Source organism: Scomber japonicus, chromosome 13 (genome assembly GCF_027409825.1).
Source record: "Scomber japonicus isolate fScoJap1 chromosome 13, fScoJap1.pri, whole genome shotgun sequence".
NCBI lineage: Eukaryota > Metazoa > Chordata > Actinopteri > Scombriformes > Scombridae > Scomber > Scomber japonicus.
Window position 1 is genome coordinate 12,569,541 of NC_070590.1, and position 19,162 is coordinate 12,588,702.

The window sequence follows — 19,162 nt, forward strand, 5'->3', positions numbered from 1 at the left end:
TTTGTATTGAGTTGCTGTAAGGATTAGTGTCACTGATCAATCATTTAGATTATTTATTAAGCAAAAAAAAAGTGAGAGTTTTCTCTTGACAGTTCTGATGGGAATTTTTAATAGACTAAACAAGCCTTAATTGAATCAGAAATGTAACACCAGCTATTATATTACACCTGTGCCTTTCTATGTGTGACATGTTAAAATGTCTTCTGTGAAAAGGCGGGTCACATCAGCCGGCTACAAACACACATTTGCGAACTAGCCTATATGGTTTGCGCCTCATTTCACTTTGAGCCACCTGGGGCCCCCTCCGTTCAGCCATTTCCTGTTGGCCTGGCAATACGGTGGCCTGGGAACCGTGTTGTTTCCTCACCCTGGGACACTTAACCAGAGGCTTTTCATTCCTGTCATACTTCATACTGCTGCTCTTCTCCTTTCTCCTCTCTTCTGTGAAGTAGCTCGGGTAGATGGACACACAGATGCCTCACAGTTTCCCTAATAGCTCTATCCTGCTGGTTATACCGTTGTTAGCTCGTGATGGGTGTTGCTATGCTCTTGTCAGTTAATGTAAATGTTTTAGGAATTAAGACAGATTTACTTTTTAACTTTGGTGGTGTATTGTATTGTTAAATGAATCCATGTCTGTTTTATAATAGCACTTCAGAGGATGGAAAATTTTGAATTTACAGTAACTATGTGATGTTTCAGCCAAAGTCAAAGCAAGAGCCAAAAATGGAGATACCGGCATAAGATTTTTTACAGGATGATGTAGCTCTCACACATCTGCTCCAATACATAAGACGTAAATGTCAATGTTTCAAAGGCACATATTGTACTTTTTTATTCACTACATTTTTGCAATTATATTTGTAATCATTTAATTTTTCATTCAAAACATATCATCAGCTTCTGTAACAAGATGCATTGTTCAGTGCACAAAATCTGCTTCTTATCAAGTCAGCTGATTCTGTAAGTTCTTAAAGTCTTACAAAAGAAATCTGTTCATGTGGACAGATTTTCAAGTTGTTTTCTAAATACAGTTTCATTTTTTATAACACTAATGCAGCGACCTGCCTCATTCATTCTTGTTTCAAGTGACAGTCAATTCTCAAGCACTTTAAACAAGGCCTTTACATTTAAAGAGGCATAATTTCTATAGGTCTATATTTAATAGATATCCAATGTTTCACCATCAAACAAGCATTTTTCTGCTTTCTTTCTAATTTCATGATTAGTTTTATCTTTGATACTGTGAGTATATTTAGCTGATAATGTCTTTGTACTTATTTGTACTTACATATTACTTTACTTAAGGATCTGAGCTCTTCTTCCAGCACTGAGTGCCCTCACACACACACACACACACACACACACAAACAAACAAACAAACAAACAAACACATTCACACACTCATCTGATCCTCAGAGATAACATTGTTGGTCAGGTCTCAGTCACAGGCACATCTGCCTCTTGTGTCCCCACACACACACTCTCACACGTGTTATGTTGGTGTGATTCAGTGCAGGAGGACAACCAAGAGTTATGTATGAGCCACAAACGTTGTTGTTTTTCTAAAGCTGAGTGTTTCATTATTGTGGTTTCTTAAGTCTGGAGCGATTTCCTCAGAAACATAGTCAAAAAAAATCTCCTTTTTTAAGACAAAAGAGAAGTAAGCCTGTGACCTGAAGTGTAAATTCCCAGACTTGCAAAAAACCCATTCTTACTTGCACAAAAAATGCTGTCAAGGTGCTTTTAAGCAAGTATCTCATGCATCAACTGTATACATTGAGGCAGCTGCCATGTAAATGGATATGAAATGGGGTGTTGATGGAAAGTGAGCATGTAGGCCTGTATTTATCCTTCCCTGGATAAATAAAGGCTAATATAAATTGTCGAGTTTCCCTTTTTTAAACACCACTGAGGATTCCAGAGAGTCATTGCTCCGGTTTCCTTCCAGGCCTGATACCAGAGGCCACACCCTCCCCCTGCAGCAATCTATCCGAATATCTCCACAAGTTTCATTCAGCAGGCTGAATACCAGAGGGAAGCATTAATGTTGTTTAACAAGCTCCGAGTGTGCAGTGATTAAATTAACCTCATCCTCTTCCTCATCGCCGTCTACCTGCTTCAGAGTACCATTAACATTACAGTATATTCATTTAGTGCATGCTTTTCCTAAGTCACTTACAATAAGTGCATTCAGACACAAAAGGAACAACAGATGTCATAAAAAAACTGGAAGTGCAACTTCTCTAGATAAACAGATTAAAGTGTGTTATAGAGCTGGAGCTTTTTTGTTATTTCAGCACTTTCTTTATTATTCATACATCCTCACTTCCAGATCTATGAACACATTGTTTCATAAAGAAACCAAAGCAGTTTTGTCTGTGACTATGTTGCCACCTGACTGACCATGAATTACATGTCTTCAGCGTTCCTGGATGTTTGACAAATAACATTTTACTACATTTCAATCACAATTACAACTTGTATTGATTTTTCTTTTCACTGAACACAGATGTTAAACCAATAAACTCTCAGCCTGACACAGCTCAGCTCAGTATTGCCAAACTCAGCTCACGTCAGATTATTCAAGCTGTGCTGCCTGACGATAAATCCTGCCCCCCTCCACCCCCCGACCCCCCCATACGTACACACACACATACTGCTCATCCTTTATTGTGCAGTTTACTCAGGTTTATAACTTCTCCACTGTGTATGCAGAGCCTGCCTCCTCCTCTCCGTTCACTTCGGTCTGGTTGTGTTCAGCTGAGCTCTGCTCTGCTCTCAGGCTGCCTGCATTCGGTGACATCAGCCTTCAAATATGCAGTCCTTCGTGGCTGAGCCAGACGAGCTCGGTGGCCCCATTTATCTCAAGGTGCTGTCTGTTTCCCCGTTTACAGCCCTGACATACTCTCTGTGACTGTCTCTCCTTCAGTCTGATGGTGAGATAAGAGAGATCAAAGGTTAAAATGCTTACAAGTTGATTATTTTGTCTGTCTGTCTTTTTAGTGCATCGTATATGGGTAATTTTTGTGCTTCTGGTTGCAGGTTAGTCACTCCTAAATGCAGATTGATTACAGAGCAGCTGTGCACGGTTTCTACAACAATTTACTGTTGCAGTTATGATTGGAGATCATTTTTGTTTTTGTTTACAGGTTGGTGTAGCGCAGTTTGTAGCACTAAATCTGTAACGGGGGAGACATGAGAATAGAGCAGCTTAATTAAGACAAATGTTTTTTCTGCCATTTATTCACATTGCTTATTGTGGTTGTGGTGATCCATCAGTGCTGAAGTCATACAAAGGAGAAGCTTTGAAATGTGTAGCCTGTGATTAAAACAATTTCTAGCTCTTCATGCTGGTGTAAGGCTCAGATTTTTTTTTTTTAATTCCCAACTGAAGATACTGGGTTTTTTTTTTTTGCCATACTTCATATTAAATCTCTGAACAAGTTCTTTTCTTGTGTCTTTTAAAGTGTGTCTTTTCCCTCTTTGTAAATGTCTGTACTTCTCATGTTTCTGAAGGATTATTCTTGAAGCTCATCCTCACCACAGGCCTCCATTACCTAACTCATGATGTTAGGTGGTGGGTTTTATATCTGCTGAATGTGTGGAGGGTCTTTTTCTGTTCATTTGCATAGGAATGTAAAGGCTTCAGCTCTTTCTACTTCTGACTTCTGTCTTTCCATCATGTTTCTATGTTTCTGTCTATCCAGTGTGGTTTTCTCACAGTTTTTGTTTTTGTTTGTGTTGTTTCAGAATGAAGAGAAGCGTAACCTGAGTTTGGGCGGCCATGTTGGATTTGACAGCCTCCCTGACCAGCTGGTCAGTAAATCGGTCACACAGGGATTTTGTTTTAACATTCTCTGCGTAGGTATGTATAAAAAGACAACATGTGTGCAGTGTGTGTGTGAGAGACAATGTGTTAAATGTTGTTTTCAATCAGCAACTCACAAAAATGATTTGCCATAACTACTGAACCAATCTCTACTTGATTTGTTTCTTTCTAAACACGTTTAACTACAGAAAAGCAGCAAATAATGATTTCCCCGAAATGCACATGCCTCCACTTGTGTAAGAAGTCGTGTCTGAAAGCTGATAAATTACTCCCCTGTGACCAAGTTCTTAAACGCACTCTCTCTCTCTGTCTCATCTCTTTGTACTCCCGTCTATTCACAGGGGAGACCGGCATCGGCAAGTCAACGTTAATGAACACGCTCTTCAACACCATGTTCGAGAACGAAGAGGCGAGCCATTACCAGAACGGTGTGTACCTGCGGCCGAGAACATACGACCTGCAAGAAAGCAACGTCCACCTGAAACTGACCATTGTCGACACCGTCGGCTTCGGTGATCAGATCAACAAAGAGGATAGGTGAGGATGGTGAAATGATGATTTGATCAGTACTCACTTTCATGTCATTAGCCTAAATCTCACTCCCTCTTGCACTCTTTTACTAATGTTTACAGCTGGATTAAGCAAACTCTTGTAACTTTACAAACTTTTTTTTAAATTGCTTGTTTCATATTGAAAAATATCAGTGTGCGTTTGTGAGATTTGATTATTAGCACAATTAATGCAACCAAAATACTATATAAAGCTACCTGTTCTGCTCCATATGTGGGAAAGTTTCACATTCAGAAATGCCTCTCAAAAGTAAAAAGTACTTCACAACTTGGGGTCCCCATCTGGAATTGTCCCCAGCTGAAATGAAGCCCTAAATAACATATTTTTAATAGTGATCCATGTATTACAATGTTCACCTGGACAGCCACTGATATAAAGACCATGAGGCAGCTGTTTGAGTGTGAGAACTTTGTCATGCCAGAATATTCTAGCCAATGAAAAATAAACTGGCAAGTATTTTAATTTATGTTAGTTGATGTCAGTAACAGATTTAAACTACATTCACATCAGGGCATTACAATTCTGAAAACAACTGTTTTTCATCAACGAGGCCTGGCCTGCTCGTACAATTTGTTCGTACTTAAAGGAAAATATCCAAGGATGAGAAAAATTGATGAATGTGATGAGTTCTCTTTAAAACCAATCATGTGTACCATTTTGAACAAATCTGTTAGTAGGTGGGGCTCTTGTATGAAGCCCATTGCATTGCCCCCTGAGGCAAATTCAGTTTATCATGCATAAAACACATGTCTTAGTTTGTTTTTCCATTTGACTCAAGACTGTTGTAATGATAGTTTTTCCTGTCAGTCCGTATATAAACCCTAGTATCTATTTGCAAGGGGACAACACCACAGCTTTGCCCAAATTAGGTCCATGTTGCCAAGGGATACAAATGAGAGAAACAGATTTCTTTGATTCCTGCACATTTTTCTTTTCTCAGTAGGATGGAAATAGGATGAGGTGGGACAGTAATAAAGAGGAAACAGTGGATTTTTTTTTTTTTTTTTTTTTTAAACATTCAGCTGTGGTATGGAGTGTTCATGTTGTGACCTAGCCAGCAAGCAGCACTCTCACGCCCTTTGATAGGAGCTTTCTCTGAAGGCCGTATAAACCAACATGCTGAAGGAAAGACCCTGCAGCGGACTGCAAATGCACACTGAGAGAGCTCCAAAAGGTCAGAGTCAGTGCATTCCAGAGAGAAGATTGAAGATAGATGTGAAGGGAGAGGACAGATGACTGTAAACACTGTGTTAGTGGAGTATGCAGAATAGATTCTTATGTCTCACTCTGAGTTGTGAAATAGAATTTGGGAAGAGTCTGTGTTGAGATTTTCACAAAAGTTCCAAGTTTTATCTTATCTGTTAATTTAGGTGATAGATTTCAAATACTGTGAGATTGACTGGTGATGTTACTGTAGCAGACACTTCTTGACCCAATCTTGTAGGTGGCATTTCAGTCACTTTGAAGCACTGGGGGCCCCTGTGACTGATGTGATGTAACAAGGTGTATCAGATGTTTGATGTTGCTCAATCCACAATACATTTTAAGCACTTTTGCTCATGGGTCCATGAGTGAGAACTGGAGGAAATGTGACACCAGCTGGAACCAGTGAGGCTCAGGAGGTTTGTGGAGTTTCCAAATACGGCAACACAACATAAGCAGTGCACATGTTTGTGTGGGAACAACAGCAAAGTCTGTGTTCTTTTTTGTGGCATAATTTGGATGCAAATCTGGTAGAATTATGAATTACACTACAACTGCAAGACTTTTATAGATAGCAATGCATTCTCCACCAGCTTTCCAATCGAAAAAGTCATTTCAGGCAGCTATGATGCTGTTAAGTATGTGGCTGTCCTCTAATTGTCTTAATTAAGCAAGTCAATGCTGTAAACATCCGCTCCCCCAAACAAACTTGGTGTAAATGTGGCCGAAAACATCTGAGAAATTTCCCATGATCCACCATAATCAGACTGGTGACTGTTTGGGGGATGACAGTCATTAAGAATAGCTTGTGTGTTTTGTTGACTCATAGCCATGTATTCATGTATGTTACAGTGCATTGTAACAGGAAAAAATTGACATGAAATATAGAAAGTAGCAATTTGTTAACACCATGTGAGCATTATTTACTATAGTAATCTAATTTAAAATGATGTATGCTGTTTTGTCAGTGCAGCTGTCTGCTCATTTCTTTGCAAGGTGAATTATAATAGATTAAAAAAAATTACAGCGAGTTAGGCAGATCTGCTCCAACATAGACTGTTTTGTTGTCTAAAAAATTAATCAGTTTTTATCCTTGAGTATCAGACAATGTCAGAGTTTTTCTCCTCTAGAAAAGCAGCTCATACACGCTGTTGTGGATAGCCAAGAAACGTGGACATTGCTTTTGACAAATTCCTATTAATCCATAATTGTGTTAAATTTGACGTACCTCTCTAGTCTAGCTTCTGAAGCTGCACATATGCACTCATGAGTAAATACTACCAATCTTTGATATTTTCAACTCACACATTCCTAATTTTGACAGATTTTTATTGGTGATACTGAAGGCTACAAAGGCCATTACAGCACTGTGAGAGAGGACAGGATGTTTTGCAGCCATCGTGTTCTGTTTCAACCAAACTCCCACAAGCTGAACACAGATTTCATGCAGCACTATGCTCGTACAGCTCTAAGCTGAGATCTTGGCATCACATCAGATCGCACAGTTATTGAAAACATAACTGTCTCGGTTCAGTTCCCCAGTGACAAGTCCATATTTCCTTTTGTATTCATTACCAACGTATGAATAAGAAGACAAACATTTATGTTCTTACCCAACAGACATAAATCTTTACAATATCTCTTTCTCTCCACAGTTACAAGCCCATTGTCGACTACATCGACACCCAGTTTGAAAACTATCTGCAGGAGGAGTTGAAGATCAAACGCTCGCTGTTTAATTACCACGACACCAGGATCCACATCTGCCTTTATTTCATCGCCCCGACAGGACATTCGCTCAAGTCTCTGGACCTTGTCACTATGAAAAAACTGGACAGCAAGGTACACACAATTGATACACACACACACACACACACACACACAAACACACAAACACACACTCCTGGTCCTTTCCCATTGTCTGTAAGTAAGTATCAGTGTTGCTGAAATCCTGCCTCCCTTTCACTGTGACTGGTGTACATTTCAATGAAAAGTGGAGATTCCTGATCTTTTAGCCAGAGCGTGGACTCTCTGTGCCCTGAAAGAAAAAAGCTATAAGAAACAAACCTGAGAGCTTCCATTTCAACATATAGGATTTCAGGAGAAGTTCACATGGCATTCTTTCGGAGTGAACTTATTTGGCTGTTTCTGTGGAAAAAGGATTAAGACTTTCTGCAGCTCAGATTTTGGGCTGGATCTGCCAAATATCAGCAGTGTCACACTTAAAAGCCCACATATTTCTTCTATTACAGTGATGTAATAAACACAATAATGTAAAAATGCATCCTCATCACGTTCATCTTATACATTCTGAGCTGTGGTTTGACATATCTTCAGTTTACAGGTCAACACACAACACACAATAATCACATTCAGAACCCCATTGATCTGTGGCTGTTTCGATTCTCTTGTGCGAGTATTACAGCACAGATTATTGGTCAGTGGATCAGTGTTTTGCCATACATCCAATGAATGCAGCTCGCTGGAGACACAATCACTGGCTTGGCCTCAATTAGACCACTGGTGGAAAAAATCTCATCACAACAGCACTCGGAGCGTGAAAAAAAATGTGTGGGGGAAGGGGCAGTTAGTGTGAGAGCTAGTGAGGAAGGAGAGTCAGAGCCCTGGAACCTTGATTTATTTGTTATTTTATTATTGATATTTTATTTGGTAACAAGTGTTCATTCCATAGGTTTTCTTTCTTTAGCCAGCTCTTTAGCTATTTTGGCTACTGCTATGTCCTCAAACTACAAGATCCTCTTTTGTGTAATCTAAAGAAATGTATTGAGATTTTCTGTAGAGCTGTTGATATACAGTACCAGTCAGGTACCAGGTTTGGAAACACTTTCTTGTTCAAGGGGAATGGGAAAGTGTGTCCAAACTTTTGACTGGTACCGTAGAGGTTTTCTTTTTGCTTGATAACATATTGATAAAATGTTTTTGAAAACTGTCCAGTGTGTAAAGCAAAAGACATCGTAAGGTTTACTGAGTTTTGTGGCATCAGCCATATTGATTTACAGCTATGACCCCCAGCGATTTTGTTTACAGCCTACCCAGTAGTTCAGTTTATGGATATAACCACTGATGACATTATTGTAGAAGTGACTACATGGAAGATTTATTCCTGTGCGTGCATGTGTCTGGCGATTCAGCGATAATAAATCCAGAACAATCCAGATGGTCAGCTTGTGAACAGAACCTGCTGGTTTACTTCAGCCAACTATCAATGCATGGCTGCAAATCTCTGCCAAATGTCTCCTGGTACTATTCAGAACAATGATCGGATCCCTCAACCAATTGTCGCTCTTAAGGTTCAGATGGACTCAGAGCGCTGAAACAAACAATCAAATGCATCCCATTTACATGCAAGTGTTGCATCCGATGTGTAAAGACCGTTTCAATTGTTTTACGTCATTTTTAACCCATCCTTACTACTTAGAACACCCAAATTTTGCCCAAGGACCATCTGTGTTTCTGTGACCAAGCTTATGATCAATGATAGGAGTACTTCTGCTGTTTCACACACCACAAAAAGGGCTGAGATCCAAATTCTGGACTTCTCTTGCTGTGAAGCGACAGCATTGACCACTGAGCCTCTGCTATCTTTACCAGCCAACAGAGCGATCAAAACCTGGCACCCTGTGTTTGCCAACTGTCTCCTGATAACATGCAAACCACCACAGCACACACAGCCAACTCTCTGCACTCACTGCTTTGAAGAAGATATGGTAGCTTACCTGAGCTAAATACAGTACATGATCCACAGCTAAGCAGTTAACGTGCGCTACATGTATTTGTTAGGTGATATACCCGTCTCTAATATGAGCAAAAGCAGCTTACTATAGTTAAATCTCACCTTTTTATTCATATGAACGAAACTCTTTCTTGTGACATTTTCACAGGCTTCTTTTAGTTTCACTGCACCAGAAAGTGTTGAAGGTATAATATAACAACAATGTTGGCAGCCCCTTTTGTGCAGAGTGATTTACAATACGGTGGGCGCAACAATAGATGGAACCACTCCGTTTTCGAGTGAGTGGGTGGCCACGGTCACCAACATTCTGACCTCAGAGGCTTCGTCCCAGACATCTTTCCACCATGTGAAATACGAGCACTGTTTCATTTGAAAGCAAGCCAGTGATGAGTGACCACAGTGTGGATATGACACTGTTTTGTTTTACAGGCTTAATGGACTTGTTTATGCAGTGGTCACATTTTGCATAGCGTGTATGCCTTGTAGGCGGTAGTTGCAGCAGCTACCATCTACACATTAATGTCTGAGCTCTAGATGCTTACATGTTGACTACAGGAAGTGCTTGTGTTGCTTCTGTAAGCTTAGACAATAAATCAGATGAATTGATTAGGATTCATTTCTAAAGATTAATTCATCGAATAATTATTTCAGCTGGTTCCTGCTTTATTAGAGTAAGGGAAAGTAATGGGCTACATTCACATTATGCTTTTTGTGCTGAGTTAAATTCATGTGAGGGCCCCCCCCCAGATATTAACTTTTATCTGGAAACCAGAGATAAATGAACAGGACTGCCCTGTCTGGCAGATAGTCCTGTCACAGGAAAAACCAGGGAAGCATACCAGAAACAGATTTTCCTTCAGTGTGTACATTTTGCTGTCAAGGCCAGACAATGGTGTTTTTCTTGTAAATGTGGTACGACTCTCTCCCCTCCCTCCCTGCAGAGGATGGTTGAAGGCCCTGCAGAGTGTGCTGGATAGAGGCAGGAATAGAGATAAGAGTCTGATAGAGGTCTCCTTTGTTTCAAATGTTTGGTCTTTTATTGAATGGGAGGAAACTATTACAAGCTAATTATCTAATATTAGGATGTAGAAGATTGATCAATCCTACTAATATACTTTAAAATGTGACATCATTTGTTCTTTCAGGCAAAATTGTTGTTACCAGGGTGATAAAGTATTTCCAAATATTTATTTTTGGGCAAGATGATCTAGGTTTAATGCTTGAAAGAAAAACAGGCTATTTGCTTATCTGTTTATTTAATTTTTTGTTTTATTTTGGGAGGATTTATTGACTATCTTACATGTGAATAGCTCTGATGTAGTCGCCCATCTGGTGCTACTTTCACAGAATAAACAACTATTTGGAAATACTATTTGCCCAGCTGGGAATACCCGGATGTGGGAAATGAACAAATATGACTTCCCCCTGACTTCCTGCCTTACCATGTCAAGACACTCAACTCCCATCTGCTCCATACAAGGCATTTGTCAGCACTGGGTAGCAATGAGTAAACTCAGTTTGTTAAATAAGGGTTAAACATGATACTGTCTGCCCCTCTGCAAATTAATGATCCAGTAAAGTATGATGAGCCTGTAATTTGACTCCTAACAAGCTCTGGCTCTTGCTCAGAGGCACACTGTGGAATTGATGAGTAAATCTGTGAGAATCTTCATCGTCCTCCCGGTTAGTGATTTGGGTAATGCAGCCATGCAGAGGAATGTAGACAAACTCTGTGTTTATTTCTGCGCATCTGCTGCTGATTGGAGACAGAGCCTGGTTTGTTTTCATAATCGCTGTTTGTTTTATGTATCTGTCGGAGTTCTGACTGAGCTTATTCACCACTCAATGCATTGCCAGTGATTCGATACATTAAAGATACATAAGAAGCAGCTACCAATGTGATATTATATATTATTCACCCCTAACATGATGAGGTAATTTTCAGCCTTTATAAACACAATGCAATTCAATGTGATTATTTCTCTAGTACTGCAACTCAGTAAACATCTTGTTTAAGCTGTTTATTTTGGACCTGTAAAAAAAAAAACTTTGATCTTTCATAAACAGGCTATTTCAGGTAGTGTTCCCCGCCTCCGGTTTACATGCATATGCTTCAAGACCCAAACAATAACTGTCAAAATAGTTTAATAATCCTCTTACCGTGATGTGCAGAACAATACATTTAGAGCCCGAGTTCCACCCAGAGCATTTTGGCAGCGCACCACTTAGCTGTAGCATTGCTAGCGTGCTTTAGAAACAGTTCAGAGAGGAGGAATCAATCTAAATCAAATTATTGGTCACATTAATAATTATATGTAAAATAAATCAGATTTTACTGATGCAAAATATGTTAGAAACGATGCATTGAGAGTTCATCCCAAACTGTATCTGGGGCACACTTTTTGTAATCAGGTCAAGTGCATCGTGAACATTCATGCCAGTGCACCGATAATGAATTGGTGAATCTTCCCATCCCTGTTCCTCAGCTATTTTTAGCATTGTACTTTTATTAGCTTTTTCGCATGTTTGTTTATGACCCAATGACTAAGGGAAGATAATTAGTCTAGTGTGTAATTCGGTGAGAACATTTGGTTGATACCCTGTTTGTGTTCTCTCATCATAGTGAGATCAACAGGTAAGCTTTTTTCCTGCCAGCAATGATCATCATGCATGAAGTTTCATGTCAGACCAGGCTAAAACAAACCATTACATAACATTTCCATGTATACATTCTTACACAAAGCAGCTCTCTAAACAGGAATGCATACATGTTCACGGTGTGGGTCTGGTGAGGCTCAAACCACAACAACAAAGACAGCACAATGCTCTACACATTTAAAACTATAACCCTCTTCTGTCTGTCATTTTTTCCCTTAGGTCAACATAATTCCCATCATTGCCAAAGCGGACACAATCTCAAAGAGTGAGCTCCATAAGTTCAAAATAAAGATTATGAGTGAGCTGGTGAGCAATGGTGTCCAGATATATCAGTTCCCAACAGACGACGAAGCAGTCAGCGAGATCAACGCCTCCATGAATGTAAGTCATGTCGTGAACCCTCCAACAAACTCTCACATTTTCTCATGTACTCGTTAAAGAGGGTTCATCTGTGAGAATGTCTGTCTTTTTACTTCTCCTTATCTTTCCGCACTGTATGTGTTTAATGTAGACTGTAACATACGCCCAAACTTGTTGCTTTTCCCGTTGGCATTAAAGACATAGTAACGCCAGATGTTCATCCTTTTTTTGAACACATACACACTTTTGTGAAAATAAGAGCTTTTATAGGCCTGCAGCACTCACAATTTTCAGATTTAAAAGATATCTAGATGCCTCCTGACATAGGAACACTGTGTTTTAGCACCACATGTGTTACACATCTGGTAATGGCAGCATATGTTGACACCATCTTATTTGCTTTTAACACATGCCTTGAAAAATAATGTTTCTTATCTAGCCACAAATCTCAGACTCTATACAGGGAGAAAATACAAAAAATATTTGCTTATACTAGCTGACCCTGCACATGTGCTTGGACATACAGTGTATGCAAACATTAAACATAATGTAACAAAAAGAACTCTGACCACAAACTCCCCAGTCCTCCATTCTTTCCATAATAGAAAGAATTTATGAACTTACTGGCAGTACATACTTTCCTCCAACTGACCTTATACTGTATGATCATTTGCACATTTTCATTGTCTGCTTATTTAGAGATACTGGGAAAAAAATAATATGCAGCACTATAAGCTAATAACCTGCAAGCACAAAGACATTTTCTTCAGAATATTACCGTAAGCTTTTTTTAGTTTAGCTTTCATAATGGAGATGACGTTTAGTCACACTGTGCTCAAACACACACCCACACATGTACAAATGCAAAAACAGTAGTTTCACACACGGATGAATAAGACTGCATTTGGTTCGCCCAGGCACAGTCCTTGTACAGTAACCCCCATCTATTCCTAGTTGGTTACGTCAGTGCCCACACTCACCAGCTCGTTCCTCTGCGCTGCAACCAGCCAGCAGGCTTAAACCCGCCACCTAATTTTTGAGGTTGCATGTCGGGCATGTTTTCTCAATGATGCCTCACTGTGGATTCTAACGAGGCGTAGTAGCTCTGAGAGCAATAAGAGAGTGTGTGTGTTTAATCACATCAACAAAGTAGGCCTCTCAACCTCAACCGAGCCACATGTTGAACTTAAAACAGAGCTCTGCAGCTTGTATGTCAACAAGGACACACTTTCCCTCTGGGGTGGTCTGGTTCTGAAAGATAAGAGAGATGAAGGTTTTAATTGAACTTAAACACTCCTTTACCCTTTTTGTTGGTTTATTGAACATGTGTAGTGATTTATAACATGTGAAACTGTTGCTTTGCTGTGAATATTGGTCCCTTTACATCTTGTATTAAAATGTGTCTCATATTCAGATGTTTATTACATTTACATCTGGTATTAACGTGTCTCAGGTGTCCACATTGCGATCCAATTGAAATCCGATCTATTTGTCCTTGCTGCTTTCTTGCTAGTAGTTTAGCTCGCTAATTGGCTACAAAACCTCGCTAGTTTGTAACAATCGCACACAATTACATATTTCTGCCCACGTAGTTGTTATATATAGTTGGACAACATAATTGCATCTACTCTTCTCTTCAATGTGAGCACAATACACCCCTGATCACCTCCAGAAGTGGTTTAGCTGTCACAATCACAATCCATCGCCAGTGCGTCTTGGGTGCATTTACACCTGTACTTTCATGTGGTCAAGCACAGATTGTAATCAGATCACTCAAAACATATTTTAATGCAAAGTGTAAAGGGGGCCTAATATGTATGAAAAAAAAGTGTAATCTACAAGCCGGCGGGAGCCAGGAATCAGTCACTCCAGTTACACCTGTGACTCTTTGACCTTTCTGACTCTCTGACTTTTGTTCCCGTGCAGGCCCATCTGCCTTTTGCTGTGGTTGGGAGTGTGGAAGAGGTCAAAGTGGGCAACAAAACAGTGAGGGCCAGACAGTACCCCTGGGGTGTCGTACAAGGTGAGAACTTTTCATAAGCAAGTTGATCAGGGTATGTGTTCATGTTTCAAAAATGTAACAGTGAGCTTACACGAAGGGTTCACTTGATGTACAACAAAGCTTTTTCCCAGAATGCCACAGAATTGGTCAGAATTTAAAAGGCACAAGTCTGAAGGCTGACATGTATTATTATCATTTATCGAAAGTTCATTGGACAACTATAAAAAAAATCTTATGTTTTGTATCACACACAGAGAAGTTGTGCCATTAAATTGAGTGCCATTTAATTATTACTCAACCACCACTAACTGCTGGGAATCTACTTGCTTACAGTCATGTCCTCTCTTGCCCTGAATAGTTGTAAATTGTTGTTGTAAATCATTTTTGGCCTGTATAGGTGATGGTGCAGGTTAGTCTTCATATAGACTATTAGCTGGTGGCTGGTGTTAGGTTGCTAGGTTATGGGTGCAGGTGTGTAAATAGGTAAATGAGGTGGAGTGTAGAAATGTAAGAAAAGAGCTTCTCAATTAATGTCACAACTTAACATAATGCAACATACTGTCAAAACACAAACATTGTGTGAAATATAATGTATGGTCACATTGGGGAATCTCATTCTGGTCTGGTCCACTCCAGTTCAATTTGTACATTCCTGTGTAGGTTTCACTATATTATGTTCGTGCCCAACAAGGTAGTGTTTAGTGAAAGTGACAATAAAACCCTCTAACAGCAAGTCTGTACCGGTAGAGATTTCCCAAACACTGGTTAACCCAACATGGAGGATATGTTGAAATGTACTTCTACCTTTGCGTCTTTGCTTCAAATTTTCATTACACAATTTTTTTGTGGTGGTGTTGGGAATACAATGTAATGCTTTTTTTTTTTTTTTTTTAAACAGTCTTTGGTATATTTTATATTAAATATTTGTTGTTTTGAGGATGTTTTGCATTTATTGAGAAGAATCACATCTTAATTAACAGCTGGGCCAGAAGGCATCTTTCAGTTTAAATGCTGCAAGATGACAGAGAGTAGCGAGTTTGCCTCTTTATTTATACCCTCCCTCTTAATGTGGAGTGCCCCTCACAGCTGTGAGTGTGACTTCATGCAGAGTGACAGTGCAAAATGAAGGGCGAGTGGGTAGAGATTGTTTTGGAAAATTGCCTGTGTGTGGACATGTATGGTTTTAGATGTCTATCTTTGTGTGCATGTAATGTGTGTTTCTCTGCCTTATTGTGAGATGTCACCTTGTGTGTCAGACATGTCTGTTTCCCACAAATCATTCCTCTGTGCTTGTCGATGAGAGTAAACAGTTTAATTTAATAGCGTCACAAAGAAATGTGCTGTGAGCATATTACTGCTCACTTGGGAGTTACAGTATCTTCTCAGGGAAGCTCTCTGTCTCTCACTCCCTCCCTCCCTCTATCCCCCTTCCTTCCTTCCTACCTTCCTTCCTCCCTCCCTCCCTTCCTCCCTCCTTTCCTCCCTCCATCTCTCTCATTTTCTCCCTTCGGTTTACTGCTCTTGTGTCCTCATCCTCTCCTCCTTTCCTCTCTCTCCATTATCCGCTGACCACTCCCATTCCCCAACCCTCAGAGGACACTTCATGGTTATTTATAAACGCTGCTGTTTGTCTCCTGGGTGACGGATTCCTTTGGACTTCATCAGTCATCATGAAGCCTAAGTACAGTTAGTAACAGACAGAATAGTGCTATCTGCAAAAAAGTCACACAGAGTTTGTTTTAAGCTCTTTTCTTTCGACTTTCGACTTTCGACTTGTAGATGTTAGAATGACACAGTGTTAAGAATACAACTGTGTTAAAGGTTAAAGCAATGGGAAGATTTATGGTAGCATACTAGTTGTCACACAATCAGGTCTATTTAGTAAGAGTTTAGTTTTTGTCATATTACATCAATGAGGCTTTTAAGTACACAAACCAGTTGGATGATGCAGCTGTGTTTCCATGGGCATCTGTACATACATCTGGACTGATTGGATGTAATACAAGAGAAACACTTAGCATGTACTCAGGCCTTCATGCAAACTGATTGCTCACCATTCATGCACCACACTTTGTTACAGTATCTGAGGACAGAGGCAGGGAGGACAGACGTCTCTGTGTTTTCTGACTCTCGGGCTGACTGAAAGGAGGTTCTGTGTTAATGGAAACAATTTGTAGATGCCAGATGTCATATAGATGGGTTATGGTAACCTCTCAAAGAGCCATGGGAAATTTCCATCGAGTTGAGGGAAGACAGAGGAAGGCCTGCCAGCTGACAAAAAGTGTGTGTGTGTGTGTGTGTGTGTGTGTGTGTGTGTCTTCCCTCAGGATCTTGATGCTCTGTTACCTCTGAACTCCAGACATTTCTGGCATATAGCAGCCCTCTTTTATTTCTTCTCCTCAAGCTGCTTTGTGTTCGTTCACTTGAACACACATACTCTATAAATGTTTGTAATTTAACATGGATTTTATTTATCACTTACTTTGTGTTTGATTCCCAGTTGTCACAATATTGCAAATGCAATAATAATGCATTTGAATAATTAATTTAGACTGAAAGCTGCTGAATGATATTCGGTATCACTCAGCTTCGTGGTCAACTTGAGTGTTAGAATCAGGATAATGAAATCATCTGTGTGTCCTCTCTAGCTTTATGTTATCATTTGATCCAGTTTTTTAAGCACCCCTGCTAGTTTCAGATGCACACTGATATTTGGCATAAATACCGTTTCTTAGAAGACAGATATGGCTGTATCAGTTCTTGAGGAAAGAGAGTTTAGTTGACCCTTATGAAAGAACAAATTTGTGCTCTGAAGTTCTGAATGCACAAAAATAGTGCAATGATTCAAATATTAAATATTTTAATAAGTGTTTCGAAGTGTTTTAGTATTTTGCTAATAACAGAAAACAAGCAGACTTTGTCATATGTCATAAAACATTGTTTACCATGTAGCTTTAGCTTTAGTGTGGTCGCTATCTTTTTTGGTTTGTTTGTCTGACACTCAAACTATTACCAAAAACACGGACCGATGATCTGCCTGGGACATGTGGATAACTTTTAGGTTCAGTTAAATGAAAGGGGGCAGTTTGTCTGCAGAGTGTTTTCATATAATTTCATTTAGTACGTTTGTCTATTTTTATTCATTTTAGATACTGCAGATTTATGTGACGCCATGTCTCTGTTCCTCTTTATTTTTCATGTCTCTGTTCTCATGTTGGTGTGTCTCACTGTGTATCAGCAGAGCTCAGTGCTGCAGTTATTCACTGTGTTGGACCTCATTCAGCCCTCAGCAGGGGGCCAGTATAGAGACACTATTTAGATGCCAAATGAACAGCCAGTCTCAGTAGCCTGGATGCTGCCTAAGAGAACAGCTCATGTCTTTTTTTAGCTCCTTCTATTCTCCTCTAATGATGTGGTTAACCAGCAAATTTGTGTAAAAATAAGAATGAGTGGTTCATATAGATGCATCACCATGATTATTTCACATATTTTTAAAAACCTGTTTTGAGTACAAGAGCATGAAGTAGACAGGGGCGACTGACAAGGTCAATGAACTTACAATGATAGATGTTAATAATACACTTCAACCTTCAGACTTGTGGCTGTAAATATTAATTCTGCAGCATTTTGCTTTTTAAAACTAAGGATAATGTTATTTCGTGGCTGGTATGTTTGTTATTTAGACACTTTGAATGTGTTTCGTTGCCTTTTTTGATGCCACACTGTGCTTCACTGCAAGATGCTTGCCAAGCACTTCTGAGGAGAAGCTGAATGCTGTGCTAATTGGGCTTCTTCAATATAATTCTTGGCATCTTTACATGCAGAGAGCTCACAGGGTGGGATTTAAACATAACGTACACCCCATTCCTACTGCCACTGCCACCCTGGGGTTCATGCTATACGTTTCACCCTCTTAAAGGGCATGTGCCCTCGATCTATTCGTGTCTTCGGCTGCCAAACATACTACATCTGAGACAACAGAGAAGCTCTTTATAGCGCCGTCCTGAGTTATACTAACAGGTTGATCACATTAACTTCCTGAAAGAAGGAAAGTTATTTTTTCCTCTGATAACACGTCTTTTTTAACAAGTCACCCTTTTCTAGTTTTGCCAAGGTCAGCCAGCCCATGTATCGAGTTCTGCTCTGAACCACAGTGTGCTCCAGCTTTTGACTGATGTGCAAAAAAAATGTAGCACTCTTATGTGTCCTTTTTCAAAAACTGGAGGTGATTGAGCGTATCAAATAATTAGTAGTTTTCCAAGTTTCCACACAAACTATGAGGATATTATCAAGTCTGTAAATGGGAGGAAAAATAACGTCAAGTAGGAAAAACTTATTTCAAAAGGAGGTGCAATTATTTTTTTCCTTTTAAAAAAAGTGCAGAATGAGACAGGCTATGGAATATTGTTTATATATATATATTTTATTTACCAGAGATTTATTCACAGTCCACACTCTGGTCACTTGCTCTCTAGAAGAAACAGAACAAATAAATATGTTTTTATTCACAGAGCAGGCCATATTATTTCAATGGAATAAATGAGGTGACCTATGAGTAAAGGCTTCAACAGAATGGAAATGACGCCTAAGGCATAATCACCCCCCTCCTCCCTCTGCTGTCAGTCTGTCAGGCAGGAAACACTTCCTGCCCTTTCCCCACCATGAATTCATTTAATTGTAAAAATCATTCAGACATGAAACTGAAGTGAAGTAGTTTAAGTTGCTCTAGAAAAAAAGAAGTGAACATGAAAAGTGCAGAATATTAATCATCAACTCCTGTCCT

At 39.6% G+C, this 19,162-nt stretch overlaps 1 protein-coding gene across 2 annotated transcripts in view; it reads left to right on the forward strand.

Moving 5' to 3' along the window:
• Window positions 1–19,162, forward strand: part of septin8a (septin 8a) — a 34,161-nt gene that overhangs the window by 5,482 nt on the left and 9,517 nt on the right. For both annotated transcript variants that reach the window (XM_053331672.1, XM_053331671.1), the window contains exons 2-6: window positions 3,754–3,868; window positions 4,174–4,369; window positions 7,261–7,447; window positions 12,237–12,398; window positions 14,304–14,400. In XM_053331672.1, coding sequence (XP_053187647.1) covers window positions 3,754–3,868; window positions 4,174–4,369; window positions 7,261–7,447; window positions 12,237–12,398; window positions 14,304–14,400 — 757 coding nt within the window. The remainder of the gene's footprint in view (window positions 1–3,753; window positions 3,869–4,173; window positions 4,370–7,260; window positions 7,448–12,236; window positions 12,399–14,303; window positions 14,401–19,162) is intronic.